At 42.6% G+C, this 25,125-nt stretch overlaps 1 protein-coding gene and 1 long non-coding RNA gene across 3 annotated transcripts in view; one reads left to right on the top strand and one right to left on the bottom strand.

The window, feature by feature from the left end:
* Positions 1 to 6,075: 6,075 nt before the first annotated feature.
* Positions 6,076 to 25,125, top strand: part of LOC101738711 (SET domain-containing protein SmydA-8) — a 53,226-nt gene continuing 34,176 nt past the window's right edge. The window contains exons 1-2 of one of the 2 annotated variants that reach the window (XM_038021693.2): positions 6,076 to 6,216; positions 23,180 to 23,224. In XM_038021693.2, the coding sequence (XP_037877621.1) occupies positions 23,198 to 23,224 (27 nt within the window). In that variant the 5' untranslated portion in view covers positions 6,076 to 6,216; positions 23,180 to 23,197. Of the gene's footprint in view, positions 6,217 to 12,135; positions 12,433 to 23,179; positions 23,225 to 25,125 lie in introns of those variants that run through there. The other variant, XM_038021692.2, reaches the window with a different exon arrangement.
* LOC134201834 (uncharacterized) lies at positions 12,482 to 23,182 on the bottom strand. Its single transcript, XR_009977091.1, has 4 exons — positions 20,773 to 23,182; positions 15,719 to 15,857; positions 14,320 to 14,355; positions 12,482 to 13,769 (listed from the first exon to the last, which is right to left on the bottom strand). It is a non-coding gene; the product is annotated as an uncharacterized LOC134201834 (long non-coding RNA).

Genomic DNA, 25,125 nt, shown 5'->3' with positions numbered 1-25,125 from the left:
AATACTTTGTGATAGTAAATTGTTGATTGGGTCCTGCTTGGTGACTAGCTTCTAGTTATAGTCTAGAGGCCAGGTGCGCTTGAGTTTAGTTGCAACTCAAAACCTGGTATCAGCAATTTTCTATCTTATAACTTTAAATTTTAAGTTTGTTCTTATTTGTTGAGGTGTCCTTGGTACAGTGGTGAGGTCTAGGTTACCTAAATACTTAGGAGTAGGAATATTTTGGTGGGCTCACTCGTACACTCCTTTAAATAATTCCTTTGATTTTTTTTTCAATTTTTATTTTGAATTTTTTTTTGATTTTTTTTTGATTTTTTTGAATTTTTTTTTGAATTTTTTTTTGAATTTTTTTTTGATTTTTTTTTTGTTCTGGTTGTAAACTGCAAGTAACATGTCGGTGTCCTACATTCGCGGGAAGGTGACTAGTGAGCTCCGATGGTTCGCATCAGCTCATGCTTTGGTTGACAGAACAGATAGGGATGCGGCATTGCTCGATAGGGCGTCTCAGGTGCACGAACGGTTGGAGGTAGTGTACGATCGGTTGTCTGACCTCGTTGCTTTGGGGTCCGAAGTGGAGAAGGAGGTGATCCATGCCATCGGTCTTGACGTGGACCAGTGTCAGGAGTACGCTGATGCCATTCTGCAACGGGTGGCCGATATTAAGAAGCAGTCGTCATCCGGTGGTAATGGAGGTTCGGGAACTTCGTCAGGCGTCATATCACGCCTCCCCTCCATCGACCTGCCGATCTTCCACGGTGATCTGAACGAGTGGGTCGGCTTTATAAATTTGTTTGACAGCCTGGTCCATGGTCGGTCGGACTTGACTGCCTCTTATAAGATGGCTCAGCTTCGGGGTGCTCTGCGAGGTGAACCTGGTGAATTGGTGGCACACTTGCCTATCACCAACGACAATTATGCGGTCGCACGCCAGATCCTGTTCGACCGATATCAAAATCAACGACGGTTGGTAGACACTCAGCTGGCCAGGCTGTTTGCGATACCCAAACTTTCTCGGGCTTCCGATATCAGAGCCGAGGTACTGAATCCAGTTACGGTGGCCACTAAGGCCTTGGGAAATTTGGGTCTACCAGTAGACCAATGGTCATATCTGCTCTTTTATATTGTTGCAGGTAGGCTGCCGGTTGAGGTGCTCACTCGATTCGAGCAGCAGGACAACGCAGGTAGGGACGAACTGCCTACCCTGGCCAGTCTGCTGGCATTTTTAGAAGCTGAAAGTCGCCGACACGAGATTATGCCACCGCCCTCCTCCTCTGGGTCGCGTGTGCCGGTTTCCGGCCACGCCGTTTCGGTTGCTCAGAGGGGAGGGGGAGGGGATAAGAGGGGGCCGTCTCAACGACTGACTGCGCTCATGGCAGCGGTGGGAGGCCCACGGTGTGCCTTCTGTCATGAGAGCGGGCACGACGTAGCCGCCTGTCCGAGGTTCCGGTCGACGCGCATCAGGGGTAGACGCAACATCGTTGCCCAGCGGCGATGGTGCTTTTTTTGTTTTGGGCCGCACACGGCGAGCGTCTGTCCACAGCCACAATTGTGCCCTAATTGCGACGGTCGGCACCATGCCCTCCTGTGTCTGGAGTCTGCCGCCACTCCGAGGTCATCCGGACGCAGTCATCCAGCCTCGCCGACCGGTGAGCGCACCGGTCGTAGCCCTCGCCAATTCGGCGGCGTGGACCCTCGGAAAGAGGCTTCGCAGGGAGGCGCCGGGTTAGGTACTGCGGGCGGGTGCCAGCGGATGCCCATTAGCTACGCCGGGGTGGCCACGTTGTCCCCCCGTGCGGGGCCGTGTTCGCCTGCTGGATCGAGTAGCCCTGCTCACTCGTCTCCCCCTCCCTCAGAAGTACGGTTTTCTCCTCCGCTGAGGGAGCGGCCGACGCTGGAGCGACTCCCTCCAGTGTTTGGACCGTTTGGCCATCGTACGCGGAGGTATATGAGGCGGGACGGGAAACGAGGGCCTTATGTGGGAGCGTGGGATCCGCTGGCACGCTACGACCTTCCGTCGCGCGCCGACCGGGATAGCGGGGACCCGGGCCCCCGCTAGGAAATTGCCGCTCACTGCAGTGTTGCCCCAGCCCCAGAAGCTGTTTTACTTCCTACCGCTTCTGTTCGGGTGTTGGATTCGGATGGCAACACTGTGTTTGCTCGAGCTCTGTTGGATTCCGGCGCACAGGGCAGTATTATGTCGAGCAACCTTGCAGTACGGTTGGGCAATCCTATTTACAAGTCTTCTTATTCTATTCGTGGAGTGGGCAATGTTAGAATTTCGGACGTGATCGGTCACACTTCATTTATTTTCTCATCGAATCCCAACCCTCGCTTACAGTTTAGAGTCTCAGCTTTGGTGATGCCTCAGGTGATAGGTCGTCACCCTCCGGTGAAGGTAAACAGTTACATACGGTCATTGACTTCAGACTTACGGCTAGCGGACCCCAAGTTTGACACACCGGGGCCAGTAGACGTACTACTTGGGGCGGGTGTACTAGGGAAGCTGCTCCTGACTGGGAAGCGCGTTCTTCATGCGGAGGGTTTGGTTGCAATGGACACAAAATTAGGGCATGTATTGTTGGGTCCTGCGTTCCGGCCAGTCGCTGCGAGGAAATCGGACAATTTTCTGGTCGGGTCTACGCTTTCGGAAGTAGTCCAACGGTTTTGGGAACTAGAAGAACCTCCTACAGCTTATCGAGTTAACCCGGATGAGGAGGAATGTGAGCTGTTTTACCAGAATAATACGGGTCGTCTCTATTCGGGCCGGTTCTTGTTAAGACTTCCTTTTCGGGCGAATCGCCCACTGCTAGGCAGTTCGAGGAAGGCAGCAGAGACCAGACTTTTGTCAATGGAGAGACGCATGAGGCGCGACGCGGTGTTCCGGCAGAAATATGTAGAGTTTATGCGGGAGTATGAATCTTTAGGTCACATGTCGGTTTCCAAGGTAGATTGGAGTGCTACGGAGCACTGTTTCCTGCCTCATCATGCGGTTTTGAAAACTCCTAACGGTAAAATTAGGGTCGTGTTTGACGGTTCGGTCACGACCTCCTCCGGCGTCTCGTTAAATCAGTGTCTCCATTCGGGTCCAAAGCTGAACCGGGACATTTCAGACATACTGACGAGCTTCCGCAGGCACCAGATCGTTTTCGTGGCAGACATCCGTATGATGTTCAGGCAAACGGTGATTCATCCGGAGGATAGGCGGTATCAACTCATTCTCTGGCGTGAAAGCTCAGATGAGCCCATAAAAATTTATGAACTGAACACGAACACTTACGGGTTGCGGTCGAGTCCATATTTAGCGGTTCGTTCTTTGCGGGAGTTGGCAGTGAGGGAACGGTTGCACTACCCTCGTGCTGCGGACATTTTGGAACGGGACCTATATGTCGATGACGTATGTACGGGCGCCGACAGTGTCGAAGAGGCCTTATCACGCAAGGATGAACTGATCCGCCTTTTGAGCAGGGGCGGGTACGAGTTGAGAAAATGGCTGTCTAACTGTCCTGAGTTGTTGACTGGTTTGCCAACGGAGTTTCAACAGGACCCCCATCTTTTCGAGAATGTCGATAACCCTAACATGCTGTCGGTCCTAGGGATTCAATATCGTCCGATTCAAGACGAATTTACCTATCGGGTGGAGTTGGAAAATCCAAAGGTATGGTCTAAGCGAACGGTGCTTTCCACAATTGCTCGAACCTTCGATCCAAACGGTTGGATCGCTCCTGTCACTTTTCTCTTAAAGTGCTTCATGCAGCGACTGTGGTCTGCTAACCTGTCATGGGACGAGGGGATTGCTGGTGACCTATTGAAGGATTGGTTGAACTTTTTCTCGTCTCTCCCTGATATTAACCACGTGTCAATACCTCGGAAGCTGGTTCCTGCGGGCAAATACAAGGCGTCTCTCCACGGGTTTTCGGATGCCTCGGAACGCGGATTCGCAGCTGCGGTATACTTGCGAACGGTTTCTTCAACTGGAAGGGTTGATATACGGTTGGTGTTAGCTAAGAGTAAGGTCGCTCCGCTTCGGACACGCATGACGATTCCGAAGCTTGAGTTGTCTGGTGCCGCTCTGTTGACTAGGTTGTTAAACCATACAGCTACTAGTTTACGGTCGGTTATTGATTTAGAAAACACTGTCTATGCTTGGACAGACAGCCAGATAGTGTTGTGCTGGTTGAAGGCTTCGGTTCATACACTTGAAGTTTTCGTGGCCAACCGTGTCTCCCAGATTCAAGGTTCTGAGGTCCCTCTAACATGGAGACACGTGCCTGGTGAGCTCAATCCGGCGGACTGCGCTTCTCGGGGATGCTTAGCATCGGAAATAGTTGATCATCAGTTATGGTGGGGTCCCCAGTGGCTCACCAAGAAAGCTTCTCAGTGGCCTCCCTCTCGCATAGAAGTTCCTCCAGGTCTCGTGGCTGCACCGGCGCAGTTCGAGGATCGAGGAGTGATTCAGGGGTTGGATTTGGATCTGCTCATCAACCGTTATAGCTCCTTGGACAAGCTGGTTAAGGTTACCGCCTGGATTTTGAGGTTTATTCGGAATTGTCGTTTGTCGGTGTCTCAACGCAATATGACACCTGTTGTGTGTCCCATCGAGCGGAAGAAGGCGCTGCTGAAATTAATTGAAGTTGTGCAAGCCACCAGCTTTCATTCAGAATTGAAGGCGCTAAGGACTAAGCGCCCTAAGCTTCGTGGAGCTATCGTTCGTCTTAGCCCCTTTGTAGACGGCCAGGGGCTGATTCGAGTGGGAGGTAGATTAAGTAACTCCAATTTACCTTATTCGGCGCGCCATCCTCTTTTACTTCCCAAGAAGAGCCAGTTAGTTGACCTGTTGGTGATGGATCGCCACATCGCAAATTCGCATTCCGGTTGCAATGCGCTGTTGGCATCCCTCCAGAGGGAATTTTGGATTCTGTCAGGGCGTCGTACGGTTCGGAGCGTCCTTTTCCGGTGTTTACCCTGTTATCGGCTTAAGGCGTCTACGATGCAGCCTCAGATGGGAGATCTGCCTCCAGACAGAGTGAAGAAGATGAGGCCGTTTTCTGGAGTTGGTACGGACTTCGCTGGGCCTTTCATGATCAAGGCTTCACGTTTGCGGAATGTTAGGTTAATTAAGGCTTATCTGTGCGTTTTTGTCTGCCTTTCAACCAAAGCTGTACATCTTGAAGTTGTTGCCGACCTTACAACTGAAGCCTTTATTGCGAGCTTGGATAGATTTGTGTCCCGTCGAGGCTTACCCGAATTGATACGCTCCGATAACGGAACGAATTTTGTAGGTGCGGACCGTTACTTGCGGGATGTAGTAAATTTCTTGAACAATAACCAGGTGGATATTGAAACGGCCCTCTCTCGTCGCGGTATTCGGTGGACCTTCAGTCCTCCAGGATGCCCCCACTGGGGTGGAATTTTCGAGGCAGTAGTAAAATCGGCTAAGACTCACTTGATGCGCGTGATAGGGCAAACCTCGCTCACCTTTGAGGAGTTAACCACGGTATTTTGTAAAATTGAAGCGGTACTTAATTCACGGCCGTTGTGCCCGCTCAGTTCAGACCCGAATGACTTGGAGTCGTTAACTCCAGGCCATTTCTTGATAGGACAGCCACTCAATGCGTTGCCGGAGTATCCCCTCTCGGATATCAAGCCTGGACGGTTGAGGCGATACCAGATGTTGCAGCAGATGTCCCAAGATTTTTGGAAACGTTGGTCCCTTGAGTATTTACATCTGCTCCAGCAGCGCTTTAAGTGGACGGATAGAACCAGTCCCCCTCACGTCGGTGACCTTGTGTTGGTTAAGGATGCTAACCTGCCGCCACTGCGTTGGCGTAGGGGGCGCATTGTTAATCTGTTTCCCGGTAAGGATGGGACCCCTCGGTCTGCAGAGGTTCTGGTCGGGGACTCGGTTCTCAAACGAGCGGTCACAACGTTGTCCCGGCTGCCAGTTGATTAGGGACAGGTAGGGGACCTGTCCGGGCGGGTGACTGTTCGAAACCAATCCGTTAGTTTTTGAATTCTTACCACGGCAACACGGGTCGCGATTTGACGGTGCCGTCGCGATTTGACATCTGTCACTTTGTCTTGCTTCTCGAACGGGACGGTACCTGTATATTGACGGTCTACGCTAAAGTTGTGTATCATCGCTAATCCTTATCCATTCCTGCCCCATACCCTTCTCCCTAAGTGATACGGCGTGAGAAGACGAAGGCATCGGTTCCGGTGAGTGATTGCATGATATTTTGTTAAAATAGTACATACGGCGCCGCGAATCGCGGCACATGTTCGACGTGCACCTCGTGCTGGTTTCCGTAGCCCTAGGCTGCCACGAGGTTGCTAGGTTCGAATCGAACATAGGGATATATTTAACATCTACAAAAACCGTAATCTACCTCAGCTAATGTAATGTTTAAAAAAAACCATGTCGAAGTCTGCTTCACCTGAAAGACCTATTTCTTTAACGAATTAAAATCAACTTTTGATCCAAATTTTAAAAGTAAGCTTACTTATGAATCGACATTACTTTTATCGGACTGTAGACTGTAGTCAACACACTATTCAAATTCATGATAATCGCCTTATCGTTGCCGCCGCAGACTACTCCCCGATTCCTGCTACCGCAGAGGCCAGTCACCGTCATGGCGTCATCGCCTTAGACACGTCCTTATGGATCGATCAGATCAACTAACCTCAGCACTAGACGCCTTCAGCTCTCGCACTAGGAGCAGGCTTAGGGACCCCGGTAACCGTACTCTGAACTCTTTGAACTCTGCAAAGAGTTCGACGTGCAACCTAACCTATACAAGCTCATAAGTCTCGTTTGCAGTTCTACTGAAAAAATCGAATCCTTTGTAACCAATTATGATGTTGTTTACTAAAGCCAAAAGCGTACAACGTGGGCGGAATATTGACAATATTTAAGACAAATGTCTTTAAAAAATCTCATTTGTATATTTCTCGCAGGTTTTTTTTATTGCTTAGATGGGTGGACGAGCTCAAAGCCCACCTGGTGTTAAGTGGTTACTGGAGCCCATGGACATCTACAACGCAAATGCGCCACCCACCCTGAGGTATAAGTTCTAAGGTCTCAGTATAGTTACAACGGCTGCCCTACCCTTCAGACCGAAACGCATTGCTGCTTTACGGCAGAAATAGGCAGGCCGGTGGTACCTACCCGCGCGGACTCACAAGAGGTCCTACCACCAGTAAGACAAGTTAACTGGTATTTTAGAGCCTTGGCCCAGAGATGGGATCACTGTACCTCACAAGCAGTCGGACCTATGCTTTATAAAACATAAGTAAAATACTGCTTGCCTCTTTTGAGGACTCCTAATATTTTAGAAGAGAGCTTTGCCTTGGCCTCCAAATAACTCTAATACTGAACACCGTTGGAAGCATTGACGGCATGAATCCCAATCGTTTCGGGGGTATCCAGGGATACCTCTTGAATTTGCATCGTGATAACATTGTTTGAACACTGGTCGCTTGCGACAAAGGGCTCCGTGAGTTAATTAACCCACACACACTGCCCACAGAGTTTCTCGCCGGATCTTATCAGTGGGTCGCGTAGATTCTGCGAAGCATGACTCTTGCTAGGGTTCGTGTTAGCAACAACGTCAGGTTTGAGCCCCGTGAGCTTACCGCCCAGTTACGCTGACGGATGTGTAATTCGTTTCCAGTCATCGTTATTGTTATTAGTTAAATCTAGTCCTTAGATGGGTGGACGAGCTCAAAGCCCACCTGGTGTTAAGTGGTTACTGGAGCCCATGGACATCTACAACGCAAATGCGCCACCCACCCTGAGGTATAAGTTCTAAGGTCTCAGTATAGTCACAACGGCTACCCCACCCTTCAAGCCGAAATGCATTACTGCTTCACGGCAGAAATAGGCGGGGTGGTGGTACCTACCCGTGCAGACTCACAAGAGGTCCTACCACCAGTAACCAGGTATGTTTATTGAGAAACATTGAGTGTGGCATAGTTCTTTTAAAAAAGTGATAAACCATAATTGTGCAACTACAGACACATTTCGTTTCTGGGTCATGTTTACAAACTGTTTTCGAGAATAATAGCAAGTCGTTGTTCGTAGGTTAGATGAACTCTAGCCGCTCCAAGAAGCAGATTTCCAACTAAAACGACTTTTACATCACTTAAATGCGACACTTGAATTTATATGGAACGTAAAACAGTCTAAATAGAGATGGCGGGACATCGTGAGACGCATCAAGTCTGCCCCTTCCAACACTACATGACGATCACGACCACTCTGTCAAGAGTGACATTATTGAGAAGAAGAAGAAAGAAGTCTGCGGATTTGTTTAGCCTTTGCAAACTGGAATTCTTTTGGTTTAATCGAGACTAGGGACGCATTGGAATCACTTCATCATTGTCACTTTTATTTTTACCATTACTACAGCGACTACCAAGAAATGTTGTAATGTCGTTATAAGTGCTCCGTGTACATTCAATGGCGTGCTAGCGTTTGAATATTAGATACATTTCCGGAGATACAACATTGTGAATGATTTCTGAAAAAAGATCTCACACGCTACTCGACTCTACGGCTACACAGAAATGACGTCAGACGTTTACCCAACTTTGCCTTTTCATTTACAAACAACTAAAAACATCTGGAAGACGGGATGAGTTGTCAAAAAATAAACATGTTTCACGTGTGAAGATATTAACGCGCTTCTTAAAATAGGAATTTTGTAAGAATTATTCTCTTTTGGAACGAAACAACATGCATTTCGCGCCATTAAAGCCATTTGCTGCGGTACGGTTGCCAAATTAAAAACAATGTCCACCACTGCTTGTTTTCACAGATACTACAGAATTAAATCAAGAATAGACAAATATAAATATAAAAAAAAAACGACAGATATAGATTGTATGAAGACGGCAATTATTTACGTTCGGTAAGAAAGATTACTTTCGCTGTCATAAGCTAACTGGTTTTTTGTTTTGAAAATGTCTTGTTTAATTATTATTTTGCTATCAATAAGCGTGATGTAGTAGAATAATTATGAAAAAAGTAGAAGTCTCTACTTTCTTTAAAAAAAAACGTTTCAAAGTGTATTATATAAATTATATTTGTAATATAAAAATAACAATGGGACTGAAAAAAATTGAAAAGAACTAATGATTTACAAGTAGAGGTCGTAATGTCTACGTTAGATTTAACTAATAACAATAACGATGACTGGAAACGAATTACACATCCGTCAGCGTAACTGGGCGGTAAGCTCACGGGGCTCAAACCTGACGTTGTTGCTAACACGAACCCTAGCAAGAGTCATGCTTCGCAGAATCTACGCGACCCACTGATAAGATCCGGCGAGAAACTCTGTGGGCAGTGTGTGTGGGTTAATTAACTCACGGAGCCCTTTGTCGCAAGCGACCAGTGTTCAAACAATGTTATCACGATGCAAATTCAAGAGGTATCCCTGGATACCCCCGAAACGATTGGGATTCATGCCGTCAATGCTTCCAACGGTGTTCAGTATTAGAGTTATTTGGAGGCCAAGGCAAAGCTCTCTTCTAAAATATTAGGAGTCCTCAAAAGAGGCAAGCAGTATTTTACTTATGTTTTATAAAGCATAGGTCCGACTGCTTGTGAGGTACAGTGATCCCATCTCTGGGCCAAGGCTCTAAAATACCAGTTAACTTGTCTTACTGGTGGTAGGACCTCTTGTGAGTCCGCGCGGGTAGGTACCACCGGCCTGCCTATTTCTGCCGTAAAGCAGCAATGCGTTTCGGTCTGAAGGGTAGGGCAGCCGTTGTAACTATACTGAGATTTTAAAACTTATATCTCAAGGTGAGTGGCGCATTTACGTTGTAGATGTCTATGGGCTCCAGTAACCACTTAACACCAAGTGGGCTGTGAGCTCGTCCACCCAACTAAGCAATAATAATAAAAAATTCATTGCATTCCATAAGAGAAGTGCTGTATGGATTTCATTGACCGTATGGTACTTCTGGCTCTATGGCGGGATTTTAATTCTCTCTGTGTTTGTTACCGTATGTTCCATTGCGTTTCCCGGACCCTGATACATCACTCTAGAAATGTTTTTATTTGTTTTATTGCTTTGATAGGTGTAAGCTTACCGCTCATCCCCTGCTAACTGACCACCGGAGTCCATAGACATCAACAACGTAAATACTAACCACCTACCTTGAGACATGAGTTTTAAATCTCAATTTTTATAGTACAACGGCTGCCCCGCCTTTCAAACCGGAACGCATTAATGCTTCACGACAGAAATAGGTAGAAATAGGTGGTGATACCTACCCGTGCGAGCTCACAGGGCGCCCTACCACTAGTATAAAGTTTAAGGATTAAACAACGGTCCTAGACGGTAAAAAGCTTAGTTACACCTCTGGCGTTTCTGATCTCCATTAGCTTTGATAACTCACCATGCGAGTTCGTCTGCGTCCCAAGGTAACGGAAAAAAGCAGAATGCATTACAAAACATTTTAGTAGTGTCAAAAATATAGCGCGGCGAATCAAACAATACTCTTCATTTAACTTAAAGTCTGTTATAAAGTAATTCGATCTTAGTACTTTTTTTTTTGTCAGGAGAAAATCACCGGACTTCCGCCCTCCACTGGGAATGGAGGGCGGGGCATGTCGGAGTTGAACTGACTAAAACCTCCTGTCGCTCAACAACCAGCATCCAAACCTCGCATGAGACAGAACTCATGAAAAGACAAAGGGGGGAAAGTGAAGCGTTTAGTGCGGAGCACATCTCTCCCATCACCCTCCCCTTCGGAACACCGGACTGGCGGTCGTCGGCGCCACGACCACCAGCCCTCTCGGTCGGCAGGCTATCCGAAGCCGGCCTAGATGGCGCCGGGTAGAATGGTCTATCCCACGGAATACCCCGCTGGGTCAGGATCAGCGTGGGTCGAGGATAGCCGGCCTTCCATCACCCAGATGCTCTTGCATAAAACGCGTGCAGAGCAGCTTGCACGTCGTCTTCTTAGGGCATAATTAGATGTTAAATTTCATCGTCGCCTTTGCAAGCCCCCACGAAGCGCTTCATGCTTTCTGAGGCCGAGGCTGACGGTTTTTACTATTTATTTATTATTCACAAGGGCTAGAATTTATTTATTATTATATTTATTTTAAGGAAGGATTACTGGTGCCCATGGAAGGCCTTTCCAGTTTCACCAGGACAGGTAGTCGAGCAAAGGCTCAGCTAGGAGCGATGGGATTTGCTAACAGGAGCTGGAATACAGCTATCATAGCACAAAGATCGACCAATAGGCGATCCGATAACATCAACATAATAATAAACAAAGCATTTATAAAGCATCACTACATAGTATAAAACAAAGTCGCTTTCTCTGTCCCTATATCTGTCTGTCACTATGTATGCTTAAATCTTGAAACTTACGCAACGCATTTTGATGCGGTTTTTTTTAATAGATAGCGTGATTGAAGAGGAAGGTTTATATGTATAATAACATCCATTAAATAGCGGAGAAATTAATAATAAATTACAGTTTCCGTAGCGAAGCGAGGGCGGGTCGCTAGTTTTAATTAAAACGAAACGATCGTTCAATCACTATGAGAAGTTTAAGTGAAATCTATATAATACGTGAAGCAAAAACTTTGTATCCCTTTTTACGAAAATTGCGCGGACGGAGGAGTATGAAATTTTCCACACTTATAGAGAATATAGAGAAGAGGTGCACAATGCTAATATTTTTTTTAAATAATGCATAAAAGATACATTAAATCAATAAAAAAAATATTGCACACACTACATACCATGTATTTGACGCACACACGCATGCATACTATTTATTGTCAAACTTTTGTTCTTGACGTCTGTTGTCAAATTGAGAATAGATTAATAAATATTTTTGTGTTTGTTAATATTTTTTATAGTGTAGTTTTGGCGAAATTTGTGGTTATAGAAGTATAAAATACAATCATAATAGTTTATAAACTTACAATTCCAATTAATTATAGTCGAATTTCGACTACTGCGGGACCTCTAGTTTTAATAATTAAATTACAATTTAAAACTCTTCGTTAGACTTCGTAAATACGTTTAGACTGCAACGCATCGTACGATAATAGACAATTTACTTTAGTCTAGTTCCAGTCTACATTCAATTCCTTTTCGTCAGTCGAATATGAAATTGGGTATTGAGGTGATTTAGAAAATCTTCAACCCTGAATTCGGAAAGGGCATTCAGTTAGTTACGAAGCGCTACAGTACATTGTCGTTGTACGTACGCAGCTTGGTACGGCACAGATATTGGTCGCGCGGAGCTGCTCGGTCGCGTATGTGGACTCCCGCCATTTTCACGAGAAGAACAAAACAATTTTTATTAACTAATTCAAATTTTGTGTCCGTGCTTTTTTTTCGATTTTACGAAAAAAATTGTTGGAGATGATTGTTTTGTGACGTATGAAAACACAAGGTTTGTACCTTTGGTTAAATTTTATCAAATAAAAATAAAAAATCAGTGCTCGTGTTACGGTCAAAGTTGTTTATTGAAATAAATCTGTAAAGCTACCTATCGCGGTCCATATGGCTAATTGATATCATCAAAAACTATTGCGACCATTTAATTGATGTCTAGCGGTATTTTATTTATTTTGATTTATTTCTTATTTATTACACTTCATGTAAAATTTGGACTGACGACTTAGTGCGCACGGCGGGAAGTCGTTGGATGCGGAAGGCGGAGGACCGCATTATGTGGAAGGCATTGGGGAAGGCCTATGTCCAGCAGTGGGCAGATAAAGGCTGATGATGATGATGATGATGATGTAAAATTTACATTGGCGGACTTAACTTAAGGCATTCTCTACTAGTCAGCCAAAGGTAAATAGTAATAGAGTAAATAGAGGTAGGTGCAATGAAATTTATATTAAATTAGTGTTCCTAGATAGATAATGATATGGGCGATGGTTAAACTTCTATCAATTGTTCGCCGTCCAACATAATAAGTGCTAATAAAATAAAAACGTCTATACTTGTTTATGGCTTACTGATTATAAAGAATAAAAAAAAATATTTAAAAAGATTTCAAACGAAGAAATCTGCAGTAGACGCCGCACCCTAGAGAATCTTGGATTATATTGGTCAATCTTTATTTTTAATCAAACGGATATCATTACTCAAGATAAGAATTAGGGGGAGAAAGCTAGATTTTAAATTCCCATTAATAAAAGATTCAATCACCACGGACGGCTAATGGAAAAATAGGAACTGAATAGTTTGGTAGTAGTAACACGGAGTTGTTAAGTCTTCTGGATAATCACCGTAATCGTCAATCGTAATGTTGTCCCTTCTAGTTTTGGTATAAATAGTCCGAGTTGTTACCAGTATTTTGCATATTGCTGCCGTAAAGTAATCATGGTTTCCAGTTTCCAATGACAGAGTAGTCTTATTAAAATATTATAGACTAAACTTTCACCTCAGGTTTTAAGGTGTGCGGGGGTATTTCAGCTTAAGCACATATATACTATGAGCTTCGGTGGCCAGCTAACATCAGGTGGGCCGCAAGGTCGTCTGCCAATCTAAATCAATAAAACACAAATATCAATTCATCAGCACAGGATATTAACGTTCAATAACAAGATATCATATCCTACATCACAACCGACATTCGTATCGCACCCAAGAACCCAGGCTTATGGTCCATTCTGCATCATCAGCCGACAGTTGCCCACTGCTGCATACGCGCCTCTGCTAATTTACGCCATGAAGGCCAATCTTCAGCTCTCCTCGTCCATTTCTTACCCATTCTTACTATTAATGAAAAAGTGAAGGATCTTTAGAGGTAGGTGACAAAGTTTGAAATTTTTTCATCTTCTAGCGAATATTTTACAACACAAGATATAATACACCCAACAGACCTTTTGAATATTGTTCCTACTTAAATTAATTATTTTAAAGATGATTCTGTATTTTTCAAACTCTCAGTAAGCACATTTATATGTTAAACTAGAAGCGAACCAGACAGAATGATAGAAAAGATGAAAAATTCATCGAACTTTGGTGTAGGAAATATTGGAATAAGAAATGTTGCTTTTTGACCTGGACATTTTCAGTTATTCCCTTATTGCTATGCCCAATATGGCGCAGTTTTCAGGGGGAGCAGATCGCATATTTCGATACTAACCCCTTAAATTTATCTACACCCGCTCTTCTTTTGGAAACCGTTTCCATCCTTTAAATTAATTGTCTTATATTATCGTCTATTTTTTTTAATTATTAAAAAAAACTGCTCGAGATTGTAGGTACTGTAAAATATTTACGAACGGTGAATGTATGGTTGGTATGCCCACCAATGAATTACCTACTGCAGTAGAAGAACTCGGAGAAGTCGGAGATTCTGCTGAAAATAAAGTAACAATTCACTTTGATGACCAAATGACAGATGGCTTAAATACTAATGTATTATTCTTCATACTGTCTGAGACCCGCAAAAGCGTTAGAAAATAACTACCAAACTTATGAACATTAAAAATTAATTTTGTTTTAATTAATCAAGACCTTGGGCTCCCACGCGCTTGGCACCAACCACGACAGTGTAATTAGATATTACTACACATGTCTCTTATATGTTTCCGACACGGCACATTACACGTCATGCCCACTAAAAGAAAACGGTCGCAATTATGATTTATTAGAGAAACGAAAACAAACTGTAACCAAACGTCATACAGGTGCTTGTCGCTGGGCAGATATTTTTAATGTCTTGAAATTTATTGTGATCCTCCAATCATATTTTTGGCATATAATGGACAAATTAATGACACAGTTAAGTCTACACCAGGACAAACAGTTGGATATTTTATTTAATAGCAATAAATAATAAATACTTTAAAACTCGATCTCCACAAAATCTGCACCAATTATTAAGCACTTTACTCGGTTTTTTTTTATAGCTTAGATGGATGGATGAGCTCACAGCCCACCTGGTGTTAAGTGGTTACTGGAGCCCATAGACATCTACAACGTAAATGTGTCACCCACCTCGAGATATAAGTTCTAAGGTCTCAGTATAGTTACAACGGCTACCCCACCCTTCGAACCGAAACGCATTACTGCTTCACGGCGGAAAATAGGCTGGTACCTACCCGTGCGGACTCACAAGAGGTCCTACCACCAGTGATTACGCAAATTATAATTTTGCGGGTTTGGTTTTTATTACACGATGTTATTCCTTCACCGTGGAAGTCAATCGTGAACATTTGTTGAGTACGTATCTCATTAGAAAAATTTCGCGGTTTTTAATTAGTGAACATAATTAAATCGACTTTTATAATTTTCGTCGTTCATAACCAGGAAAACTGTAAAGTATTTGAAACGTCTTAAATTATAAACAGGATATTGAACCGTAAAAGTGGCTTAATTATAAATATCAATTGCCAGATGCATGACCACTTGAGAATGGCTCGACCGATTTGGTTGATTTCCTTTTCGTTGTGTCCGTAATTGTCAGCCCAAGGTTTTTTGTCTACTCATCTGCTAATAGCTTTGAGGGGCTACTCCGATTTGACCAAGTGATCCAGCTCATGAGGTAGTGATTCGCTGAATCTGCCACCGGATTGGAATCGCGATCCAATGAGTAATGAGGAAATCCGGTGAGAAGCTCTATGGATCAGCATAAGGTTTCTATATATTTTTAATAAAATTGGTGATATTTCATATCATTAGTGACAGCAAACAGAGGTTCATCAATTTTGGTTAACCTTGTTTGTTTGTTTCTTCTTCTTCATCCTCTTATCCCACGTTATGTGGGGCCGGCGCAGCGTGTCTTTTCATCATGTTGCATAAGGAATTGGCATAAGTTTTCCGACCGGTTTTGAACTCGATACTAGCTATACGAACCTAATAAATGTGAAAATTTTGGATGATTAGTCAAAAATGACGTACGTATTAACAAAAATTAATAAATTTACATTTAAACTGTTAAATGTTTGACATATTTATGCATTTGTTATAAAGAATCGCGTCCCACCTATTGTATTATTATATTGATGATACCATGAGAATAGATTTCTCAGAGGCATCTATGACAGCTGTAAGCAAATTTCCAAACATCTGAAGAAAGTGCTATGCAATATCATACATTTTGTATTAAGATTTATTTATTTATTTATTTTTTATTTATTTATACTTTATTTAAAAACAAAACTTGTACACAGGCGGACTTAATGCCATGGGCATTCTCTTCCAGTCGACCATAGGGTGGTGCAGAGATAATGCATGGTAGGTGCATTAACAAAAGAATAACAAACAACAACAGAAATTTTATATATCCGTTTTAAATCCATTATATTTTACATTAAAACAGTAATAATAATTTTGGTAAAAAAACTATACCGTGTTTTGAAACGATTTAATAACATAGTTAAGTGTATTTATTTTATTTGAACGTTATCTGTACCGACGAGAGAAAAAGTACAATATAATAATGTTATAATGCGATATAAAAATATTTAGACTGCATTTTTATTTTGGAACAAATACATAGTTACGTTTTTAGTGCACCCACATAACGTGATAGTTTATTATAATTGGCCGATGTTTGCAGCTACGATCAAATCTATACTAATATTATAAAGAGGAAAGATTTGTGTTTGTTTGTATTGAATAGGCTCCGAAACTACTGAACCGATTTAAAAAATTCTTTCACTGTCTGGAATCTACACTATTCCCGAGTGACATAGGCTATAATCCTTTTTTTTTTTTTAAATTTAGGGATCCTTACTAAAACTCCAATAATGTAACCCAAGGTGTAAAAAAATTACCTAAAATATTCATTACATCGCGTGCCCTGCGAAAACTATTGATTATAGAATAAAATAATGTACTAAGACTTTGTAGAACACATTATTATTTACAAAAAGTGTCGCGACAGCATTATGTCTAACTATTATATAGGTAGTTATGCCGCAATAAGTTATTTTATTTAAAAAAATAAAACGTCAAATATCGTTGAAATTTTTTGTTAAAGACCCGAGCGGAGCCGGATCGGGGCGCTTGTAATGTATAAATTGTTTCTTAATATTTATTTTAGAATATCTTCGGCCCACTTCAGACTACGACTTCAGTGAAACAGATCGCATTAAATTCAATTAAATTTGTGGCCTTATATTTTCTGGTTAATATTTACACGAATAAAACGCAGATTGCGAGCAAATTTCTTAAGAGGTTTACATGTTTATCTTTGCAAATTGCCGGATGGATCCCATTAATTCTTTTTTCGTGTGAGTTTCTTCTTCTTTCTGATGGCGGAGCTTGCGGTTTAAGGTAGGTAAGGATAGTGGTTAGAAAGTCAAGTTATACGAGTATTATACATTATGCCCTCAGAAGAGAATCGAATAGTAGAGAGTTCAGATTAACGTAGATGATGAGGCAAGCTCACGACCATGTAAATCATATTATCACAAAGATATCATCATCCTAAAAGTGTGCTTAGTGCGAGTTTTGGAACGAAGTTCCTTATCGCGCGTTGTGAAAGGGGGCTAGACGGAAAAAATTCTTACGAAAAGTTGTCACGACACTATTTAGATCCGTCATTATGACCAATCAACGTGTAGGCGCTTATCGCGTGACATTGCTCGTATCCGATTGGTCCGCGTAATGAGTACAGTTTCTCGAGATAGCGTTTCAACAGTAGTAATTTAGTTCATAGTATTGTTTTTTTCTTCTTCATAATGCCGTAATTTATTATTATAACTTAAAAAAAAAATTACAATTCCTTCACTAATTAATCGAAAGGAACTTCGTTCCATCCGGGTGTCCCTTGACACCTCTGAAGTTTTTTTTAACGTTCTCGATAGCGCAAAAGTTAGCCCAATTTTGTATGCAGTTGGAACAGCGCCCCTAGCGGCAAATGATCCCATTTCATACAAATATAAGCTAACTTTTACGCTATCGAGAACGTTAAAAAACTCGCACTAAGCACACAGCTCCGTGTATTAAGGCGACACGGGTATGATTATTATTTTTACGGGCAGGGAGCCGAACCTCATACGGGATGCTGGCACCTAGGGGGCACATGGTGCCCTTGGACATTGGGCATGGACTTGATGATCTATATGTGTTTTTAGAGCCCTGCCCAACCAAACGACTCCCTTTGCACTCTCCCACTCAACATCTGATCTCCACCCGCTCCTAGTTTACTGCTGTTAGAGTGTTAAGGGGGTTTTTCAAAGACGTTTCTGGTAGTAGGACGTCTTGAGTCCGCACGGGTGGGTACCACCACCCTGCCTATTTCAGCCATGAAGCAGTAATGCGTTTCGTTTGAAAGGTAAGGCATTTAAACATTTTAGATAGAATATCAGAGGAAGTGTGAACGTAGCCCCGGTAATCAACAAATTAAAGAGCGGACGGTTAGCGTGGTATGTACATGTGATGCGTAGAGAGGAGATGCATGTGACTAGGAGATGTCTGGAAATGGTAGTGCAAGGTAGAGGGGGAAGAGGTCGACCGAAGAAGACATGGATGGAGAGTGTGAATGACGATATGAGAGAGAGGAGTGAGCGTTGACGGCTGATAGAGGAGAATGGAAGAGAAAAATTAGCTGTGCCGACCCCACCTAGTGAGATAAGGGGGAGAAAAAGAAGAGGATTTAAATTATTTTACAATTACAACATTTTGTAAATAAGTAGCATCGAGTTATTAATGGCAGCATTCGTTTATGAGCTACGAAAAGCATTTCATATCAGATGACTATCCAATTACAACATTATAAGACAATACAAATTGTCTTTCCTAAAATTCTGACTCAGTACGAACCTAGACACGATACCGGACGAGTGTTTAATTCGCATTATAATAGGTAGGGGAAAAAGTCTTTTCGCATTATAGTATGTATGAGCTTGTAATAAAATCTCTTTGGCTATACTATTTGTATCTGACTGGTTTTGGTATCATTAAAAGTTTAAATTTTACTTTAATTAAATTTTTTAATTTTTTTAATTAAAAGTTTAAAGTTTCGATACATTTTATAATTTTGCTACATAAAAGGTAAAAATGCAACAGAAGCTGAGAAAAAATTTGCGATGCTTATAGACAGACCTAGTGCAGTGTCTCTGAGGATAGCACAAATTTGGTTTAAGCGTTTTCAATCCGGAAATTTTTATGTGAAAGATGCACGTCGCCCTGGTCGCCCTATTACGGATAAAATGGATGTCATTTTTGAAAAAGTGGAGCAAGATCGGCATATCAGTAGTTACGACGTAGCTGAAAAACTGGGAATTGACCACAAAACAGTTTTGGCGCATTGAAAAAAACAGGGTACCCAAAAAAGCTCGATATTTGGGTAGCTCACGAGCTCACTGAAAGAAACCTAATGAACCGTGTACTCATTTGTGATTCTTTATTACGACGTAATGAAACCGAACCATTTTTGAAGAAGCTGATAACTGGTGATGAAAAGTGGATCACGTACGACAACAACGTGCGAAAAAGGTCGTGGTCAAAGGCCAGTCAGGCTTCACAGACTGTCAAAACCCAGGTTAACTCGCCACAAGGTGATGCTGTGTGTGTGGTGGGATTGGAAGGGCATTATTCAATATGAGCTGTAACCACCAGGCAGGACCACCGATTCTGAACTCTACTACGAACAACTGATGAGATTAAAGCAAGAAGTTGAGAGAAAGCGGCCGGAATTAATCAACACAAGGGGTGTGGTTTTTCATCATGATAACGCTAGACTTCACACATCTTTCTCACTCAGCAAAAATTAAGAGAGCTTGGCTGGGAGGTGTTAATGCATCCGCCGTATAGTCCTGACCTTGCACCTTCAAATTTCCACGTGTTTCGGTCTCTTCATAATTATTTAGGCAGTGTCAGGTTAACATCACGAGAGGACTGCTAAAACCGATTGTCGCGGTATTTTGATCAGAAGCCCCAAAATTTCTATAGCAATGGAATCATGTCCCTACCTACAAGATGGCAAAAAGTTATTGAACATAATGGTACCTATATACTTTAGTTAAATGTAAATAAACTATATTAAAAAGTGTTGTGAATTTTCTTAAAAAATGCGAAGAAACTTTTTCCCCAACCTATTATAAACAAGCGGTATGTGATGGTATCCACATATGCGTATATCTAGAAGCATACCAAAAACCAATCAATTCTCAAAGTAGGTAACATAAATACAATAATATGTTCTCGAAATAATTTCGGACGTACACATAGTAACTCCATTATAATGTTTTGAAGAAAACGAAATGTGTATTGTTTTACAGCTCATAATGTCCAAACACTCATACGCACTTCGGTTGTTGTTTATGGTCGTTTGTGTAAATATAATTTAAGTAACATTGTTAACTATTGTCAAGTTAAGCAACTGATAGCTACTAGCTACTAGTTTTTAATCTATAGTCAAGAATCAAATACCATATTAAGTAAATAAAATGATTTTCTATTTAATTCAAGAAAATATGTTCTGCAAAAAGAAAACCTTTTAAAATAATATATTGACCAATTTTATTCGTAAATCGACCTCTTAAACCATCTTATTAATTTCAATAATCTTCATTAATGTTCTCTGTAAAATTGTGAGAAAATTATTTTATTTATTTATTTATGTACACACAGAAAAGAAGACATAGTACAGAGTAATAGGAAAATTATGTACAAAGGCGCTGCTTATTTCTTTAAGAAATCTCTTCCAGCAGACCTGCGAGAGGATTATGAGAATAATAATTAAAAGTGATGAGTGTGTGTAGAACAAATAACACAACTAAAATAACAAATACAACATGAGAATTTGAAATGAAATTACCAAAACTTCCACGAATTTCTTGCTAAGACCCGAAAAGCCTGTCTTATTTCTTATTTTATCTCATTGTCTTACGCTTATTGTGTACTTTCAAAATTACCTACTGATGAGTAATCCGATATCTGAATAAATACAAGATTAGCAAAACAAAAAACAAAATTAATACGACATCGCTCTTCAACTTCCCGCCAAAAACATCTGTCACAGCCATAACACATCAAAACAGAACAAACAAAAAAGTTAGAAGGCAAAGGGAGCCCTTGCAACAACAAACATTCAGCCTACTTAGAAATGTAAAGACAGTAGACACTAACTATTCCCACTGGAACAGTAATGTTTGTCGTAAAAATAAAACGAACAATGCCGTTCTAATGTTATTTAGTGCCGTGCAAATGTCAAATTACACGGACGAAACTCTCAACGGGTTAACGACACACATAAAACTACTTCTCTTGATCTTTTCCAGTAAGATATTACTACAGAACCATACGGTTATATGTCTCAGTAAAATATTCAAATATAAACCTTACGAGACTTTTCTTAAGGTTATTTACAAGCATAATGACAGCATTATTTTTTCAGGCTTATATCTCATTTTTGATGCGAAGCAATATTGCGATCCGGGTTGATGGGTAGGGCAGACGCTGCTACTTTAAAATTGAGACTTAGAACTCATGTCTCAAGATGGGGGAGGCATTTATATTGTTGCTGTCTATGGGTTCCAGTAACCTCCTAACATCAGGTGGGCCGTGAGCTTGTTCACCTGTCTAAGCAATAAAAAAGGCGTGACGTTTGAAACACCATTCTCTTCGCTGAAATAATTTAACTTTTTGTTATACATTTATATATACATTTATTTATATTCTTATAGGATCGCGAAGTCTCAATTCAACCTCGGTTAATCATGGAAATTTTTTTTTTTTATATTTGTATCCGTCGTATGATTTACACCTGTGGTGAGCTACGAATCTTTTTATCCTCCGACCCAGTTTTCCAACAGCGTCTTCAGTGAATTTTGCAATAGTGTTGTAAAATAGGATCCCGCAGTTCTCTTGATTTGGCTGTTCCTTGCCTACATTCTATAACATACAATTTGATGGGAATGAAAGCGTTCCCGCCTTTATTAAAAAAAAAAGTCAATCTTATGTCTAAGCGTAGATCGCGGCTATTCCTCATTTTATCCCGTGACGTGAAAGACGTAAGACAACTACATAATTAGTACAATTTACGAATAACTTCTAGTTCCAATTAATTTTCCACTACGTGATATTCCGTGAGCAACGTGTTCTTAATATTAAAAAATATTTTATATTTAGAAATGTGTTGTCAACCATTTTTTTTTGCTAAAAGCAATCCCATTTATTAACCGGCCGTTACGTTTGGAATTCTATTAATTTTAAAAATAATATCCTTGATTGTATTTATTTATGAACGAGGGCGCTTTCGTCAGTCGCATGTTGAAAGCTCCCGAATTGAGTTGACGAGAAATATAAGTTTTCGTTTTTTTATTTTATTGTCTCGATGGGCTGACGAGCTCACGGCCCACCCGGTGCTAAGTGGCTAACGGAGCCCATAGATATCTACAACGTAAATGCCGCCACTCAACCTGAGATATGAGTTCTAAGGTCTTAGTATAGTTACAACGGCTGCCCCACCATTCAAACCGAAACGCATTACTACATCACGGCTGAAATAGACGGGGTGGTGGTACGTACCCGTGCGGACGGAATTACAACAAGTAGTTCAGCCTTTTCACCCAGTCCTTCTATATTTTCATCTGTTTTTTTTGTCAGTGGCGCCTTTGGCGACGCTTTGACATTTATTAGGAGCTTAAAAAATAATGCTAGCATCTAGTAGTGAAAGTCGATTGACAAAAGTCTTTGCCAGACTATATAGTCCATGATAAGCTCTTTTCGGAACTTGATCTTTAGCCGGCTCTGTATTGTTGTACACGAGCGAGCATCTATATGTATCTATGGGAGGTGAGCTACTTCTAGTTATCAATCTATGAGTAACGTTTTCTTCACCATTATTAAATCCCTGCTTTTTTGGCATAGACTCCAAACGCTACCATAGGCTACTGGTTCTAGCCTGTCACTATTGAACAAATTCACTGAAAAAAAAAACCTCCTCAATTCACAATTATACGTCTGGACTGAAAATTTATAAAACCATGTTATTCCTTCATCGTGGATCTCGTTCAACACGATTTGGCACGCAATTAGTTAGAAAAATTGGCAACTGACCGAGTATCGACCGGGAAAGTGACATGACTACACGGCACGTCTTACCCATTAGGCCACGAAGGCAAACAGCGTTTATAACGTGACTAATACGTTGGATTAAAATCTGACAGCTGTAAGCCATTCACGTTGTCGTGTCTGACATTTTAATGTTTGTTTTGTTTCAGGAGTGTCTTCGCGACGACATGTACAAGAAAGGTCACAAGAAGAAGGTATGTATCTCCGAATTATTTAGATTCGTTCATATTCATTCTATTTTGTGACATCTACCACTACACGCTAGATCAGTGGTGGGCAAATATTTCTAAATGGCGGGCCACAAAGTTTTAGAAATTCTAGAGGAGGTCAAGAATTATTTTAACAAACAAATTGCTTTTTACTTTTACGCCTTATTAGACGTGTGAGACGTGAGGCGTGTGATAGATAGGTGAAAATAATGTTTTTTTTTCAATAAATAAACTAATACCTGTGACAGACTGCCGAGATAATTATAATGATGGCAAGTTAATTATGAGATAATGAAAGCTCAAACACCCCTGACGATTTGGAGCATTCATAAAAAGTTCGAAGATTTTCAATTATAAACGTTAGATTTTATTTTACGCGCCAAAATGCTGACTAGAATATTTAGGATGGATGGACTCTCGGCGGGCCGGATTAATACTTCCGCGGGCCGTACTTTGCCCATCACTGCGCTAGATAAATAGATGCGTTTCGACAAACGAAATTTTAATTTTAATTTTCAAATTGCAATATTATTTGAATAAAAACAAATAATGTTATATTTTTGAAGTTATACTTCTTTAGGCGCGTTATGAAAAATTGTTGAGAGTGAAATTTTACGATGCACGCGCACCGTGACACATAATTAACAGAATGAAGTTGCCCACTAAATCGCTCATTACAATACGACCGACGTAACTTGGCGAGTCTGAATATAGCCGCAGGTGAACTTTCCGTGTCAAAGATGAGGAGGAAGGACGCGGCCCCCGGCCCTGATGGTATTCACGGCCGGGTCTGGGATTTGGTCTTCGGTGCTCTGGGGGACCGGCTTGTGCGACTTTTCGAAGCTTGCCTTGAGTCGGGACGGTTTCCGACCCAGTGGAAGACGGGCAGACTCGTCCTTTTGAGGAAGGAGGGGCGCCCGGCGGACTCACCCGCGGGGTACCGCCCCATTGTGTTGCTGGACGAGGCGGGAAAATTGTTGGAGCGAGTTGTCGCCGCCCGCATCGTCCGGCACCTGACTGGGACGGGTCCCGATCTATCGGCGGAGCAGTACGGCTTCAGAGAGGGCCGCTCTACCATCGACGCGATTATGCGCGTGCGTGCCCTCTCTGATGAAGCTGTCGCCCGGGGTGGGGTGGCTCTGGCAGTGTCCCTGGACATTGCCAATGCTTTCAACACCTTACCCTGGTCAGTGATCGCGGGGGCGCTTGAATATCACTGCGTCCCTGCGTACCTCCGCCGGCTGATCGGATCCTATCTTGAGGACAGGTCGGTCGTATGCACCGGACACGGGGGTGCGGTGCTCCGCTTTCCGGTCGAGCGCGGTGTTCCACAGGGGTCGGTCCTTGGCCCTCTTCTGTGGAATATCGGCTACGACTGGGTCCTGCGGGGTGCCCTTCACAGCCCTTTCCCGGGCCTACGCGTTGTGTGTTACGCGGATGACACGTTAGTCATGGCTCGGGGGAAAGACTACCATGAGTCTGCCCGTCTTGCCTGCGCAGGGGTGGCATTCGTCGTCGGTAATATTCGGAGGTTGGGCCTCGAGGTGGCGCTCGAAAAATCCCATGCCCTACTGTTTCACAGGGCTGGAAGAGAGCCGCCGCCCGGGGCCCACCTGGTGATTGGAGGCGTCCGCGTCGAGGTTGGGGTAACCGGGTTGCGGTACCTCGGCCTCGAATTGGACGGTCGTTGGAACTTCCGCGCTCACTTCGAGAAGTTAGGCCCTCGGCTGATGGCGACGGCTGGCTCGTTGAGCCGGCTCTTGCCAAACGTCGGGGGGCCCGACGCAGTAGTACGTCGTCTCTACGTGGGGGTGGTGCGGTCCATGGCACTATATGGGGCCCCCGTGTGGTGCCGCGCCCTGACTCGCAGGAACATCGCGGCCCTG

Source organism: Bombyx mori, chromosome 3 (genome assembly GCF_030269925.1).
Source record: "Bombyx mori chromosome 3, ASM3026992v2".
Classification (NCBI taxonomy): Eukaryota; Metazoa; Arthropoda; class Insecta; order Lepidoptera; family Bombycidae; genus Bombyx; species Bombyx mori.
The sequence above is the reverse complement of the archived record's forward strand: the minus strand, read 5'-3'. Positions and strand labels throughout refer to the sequence as shown.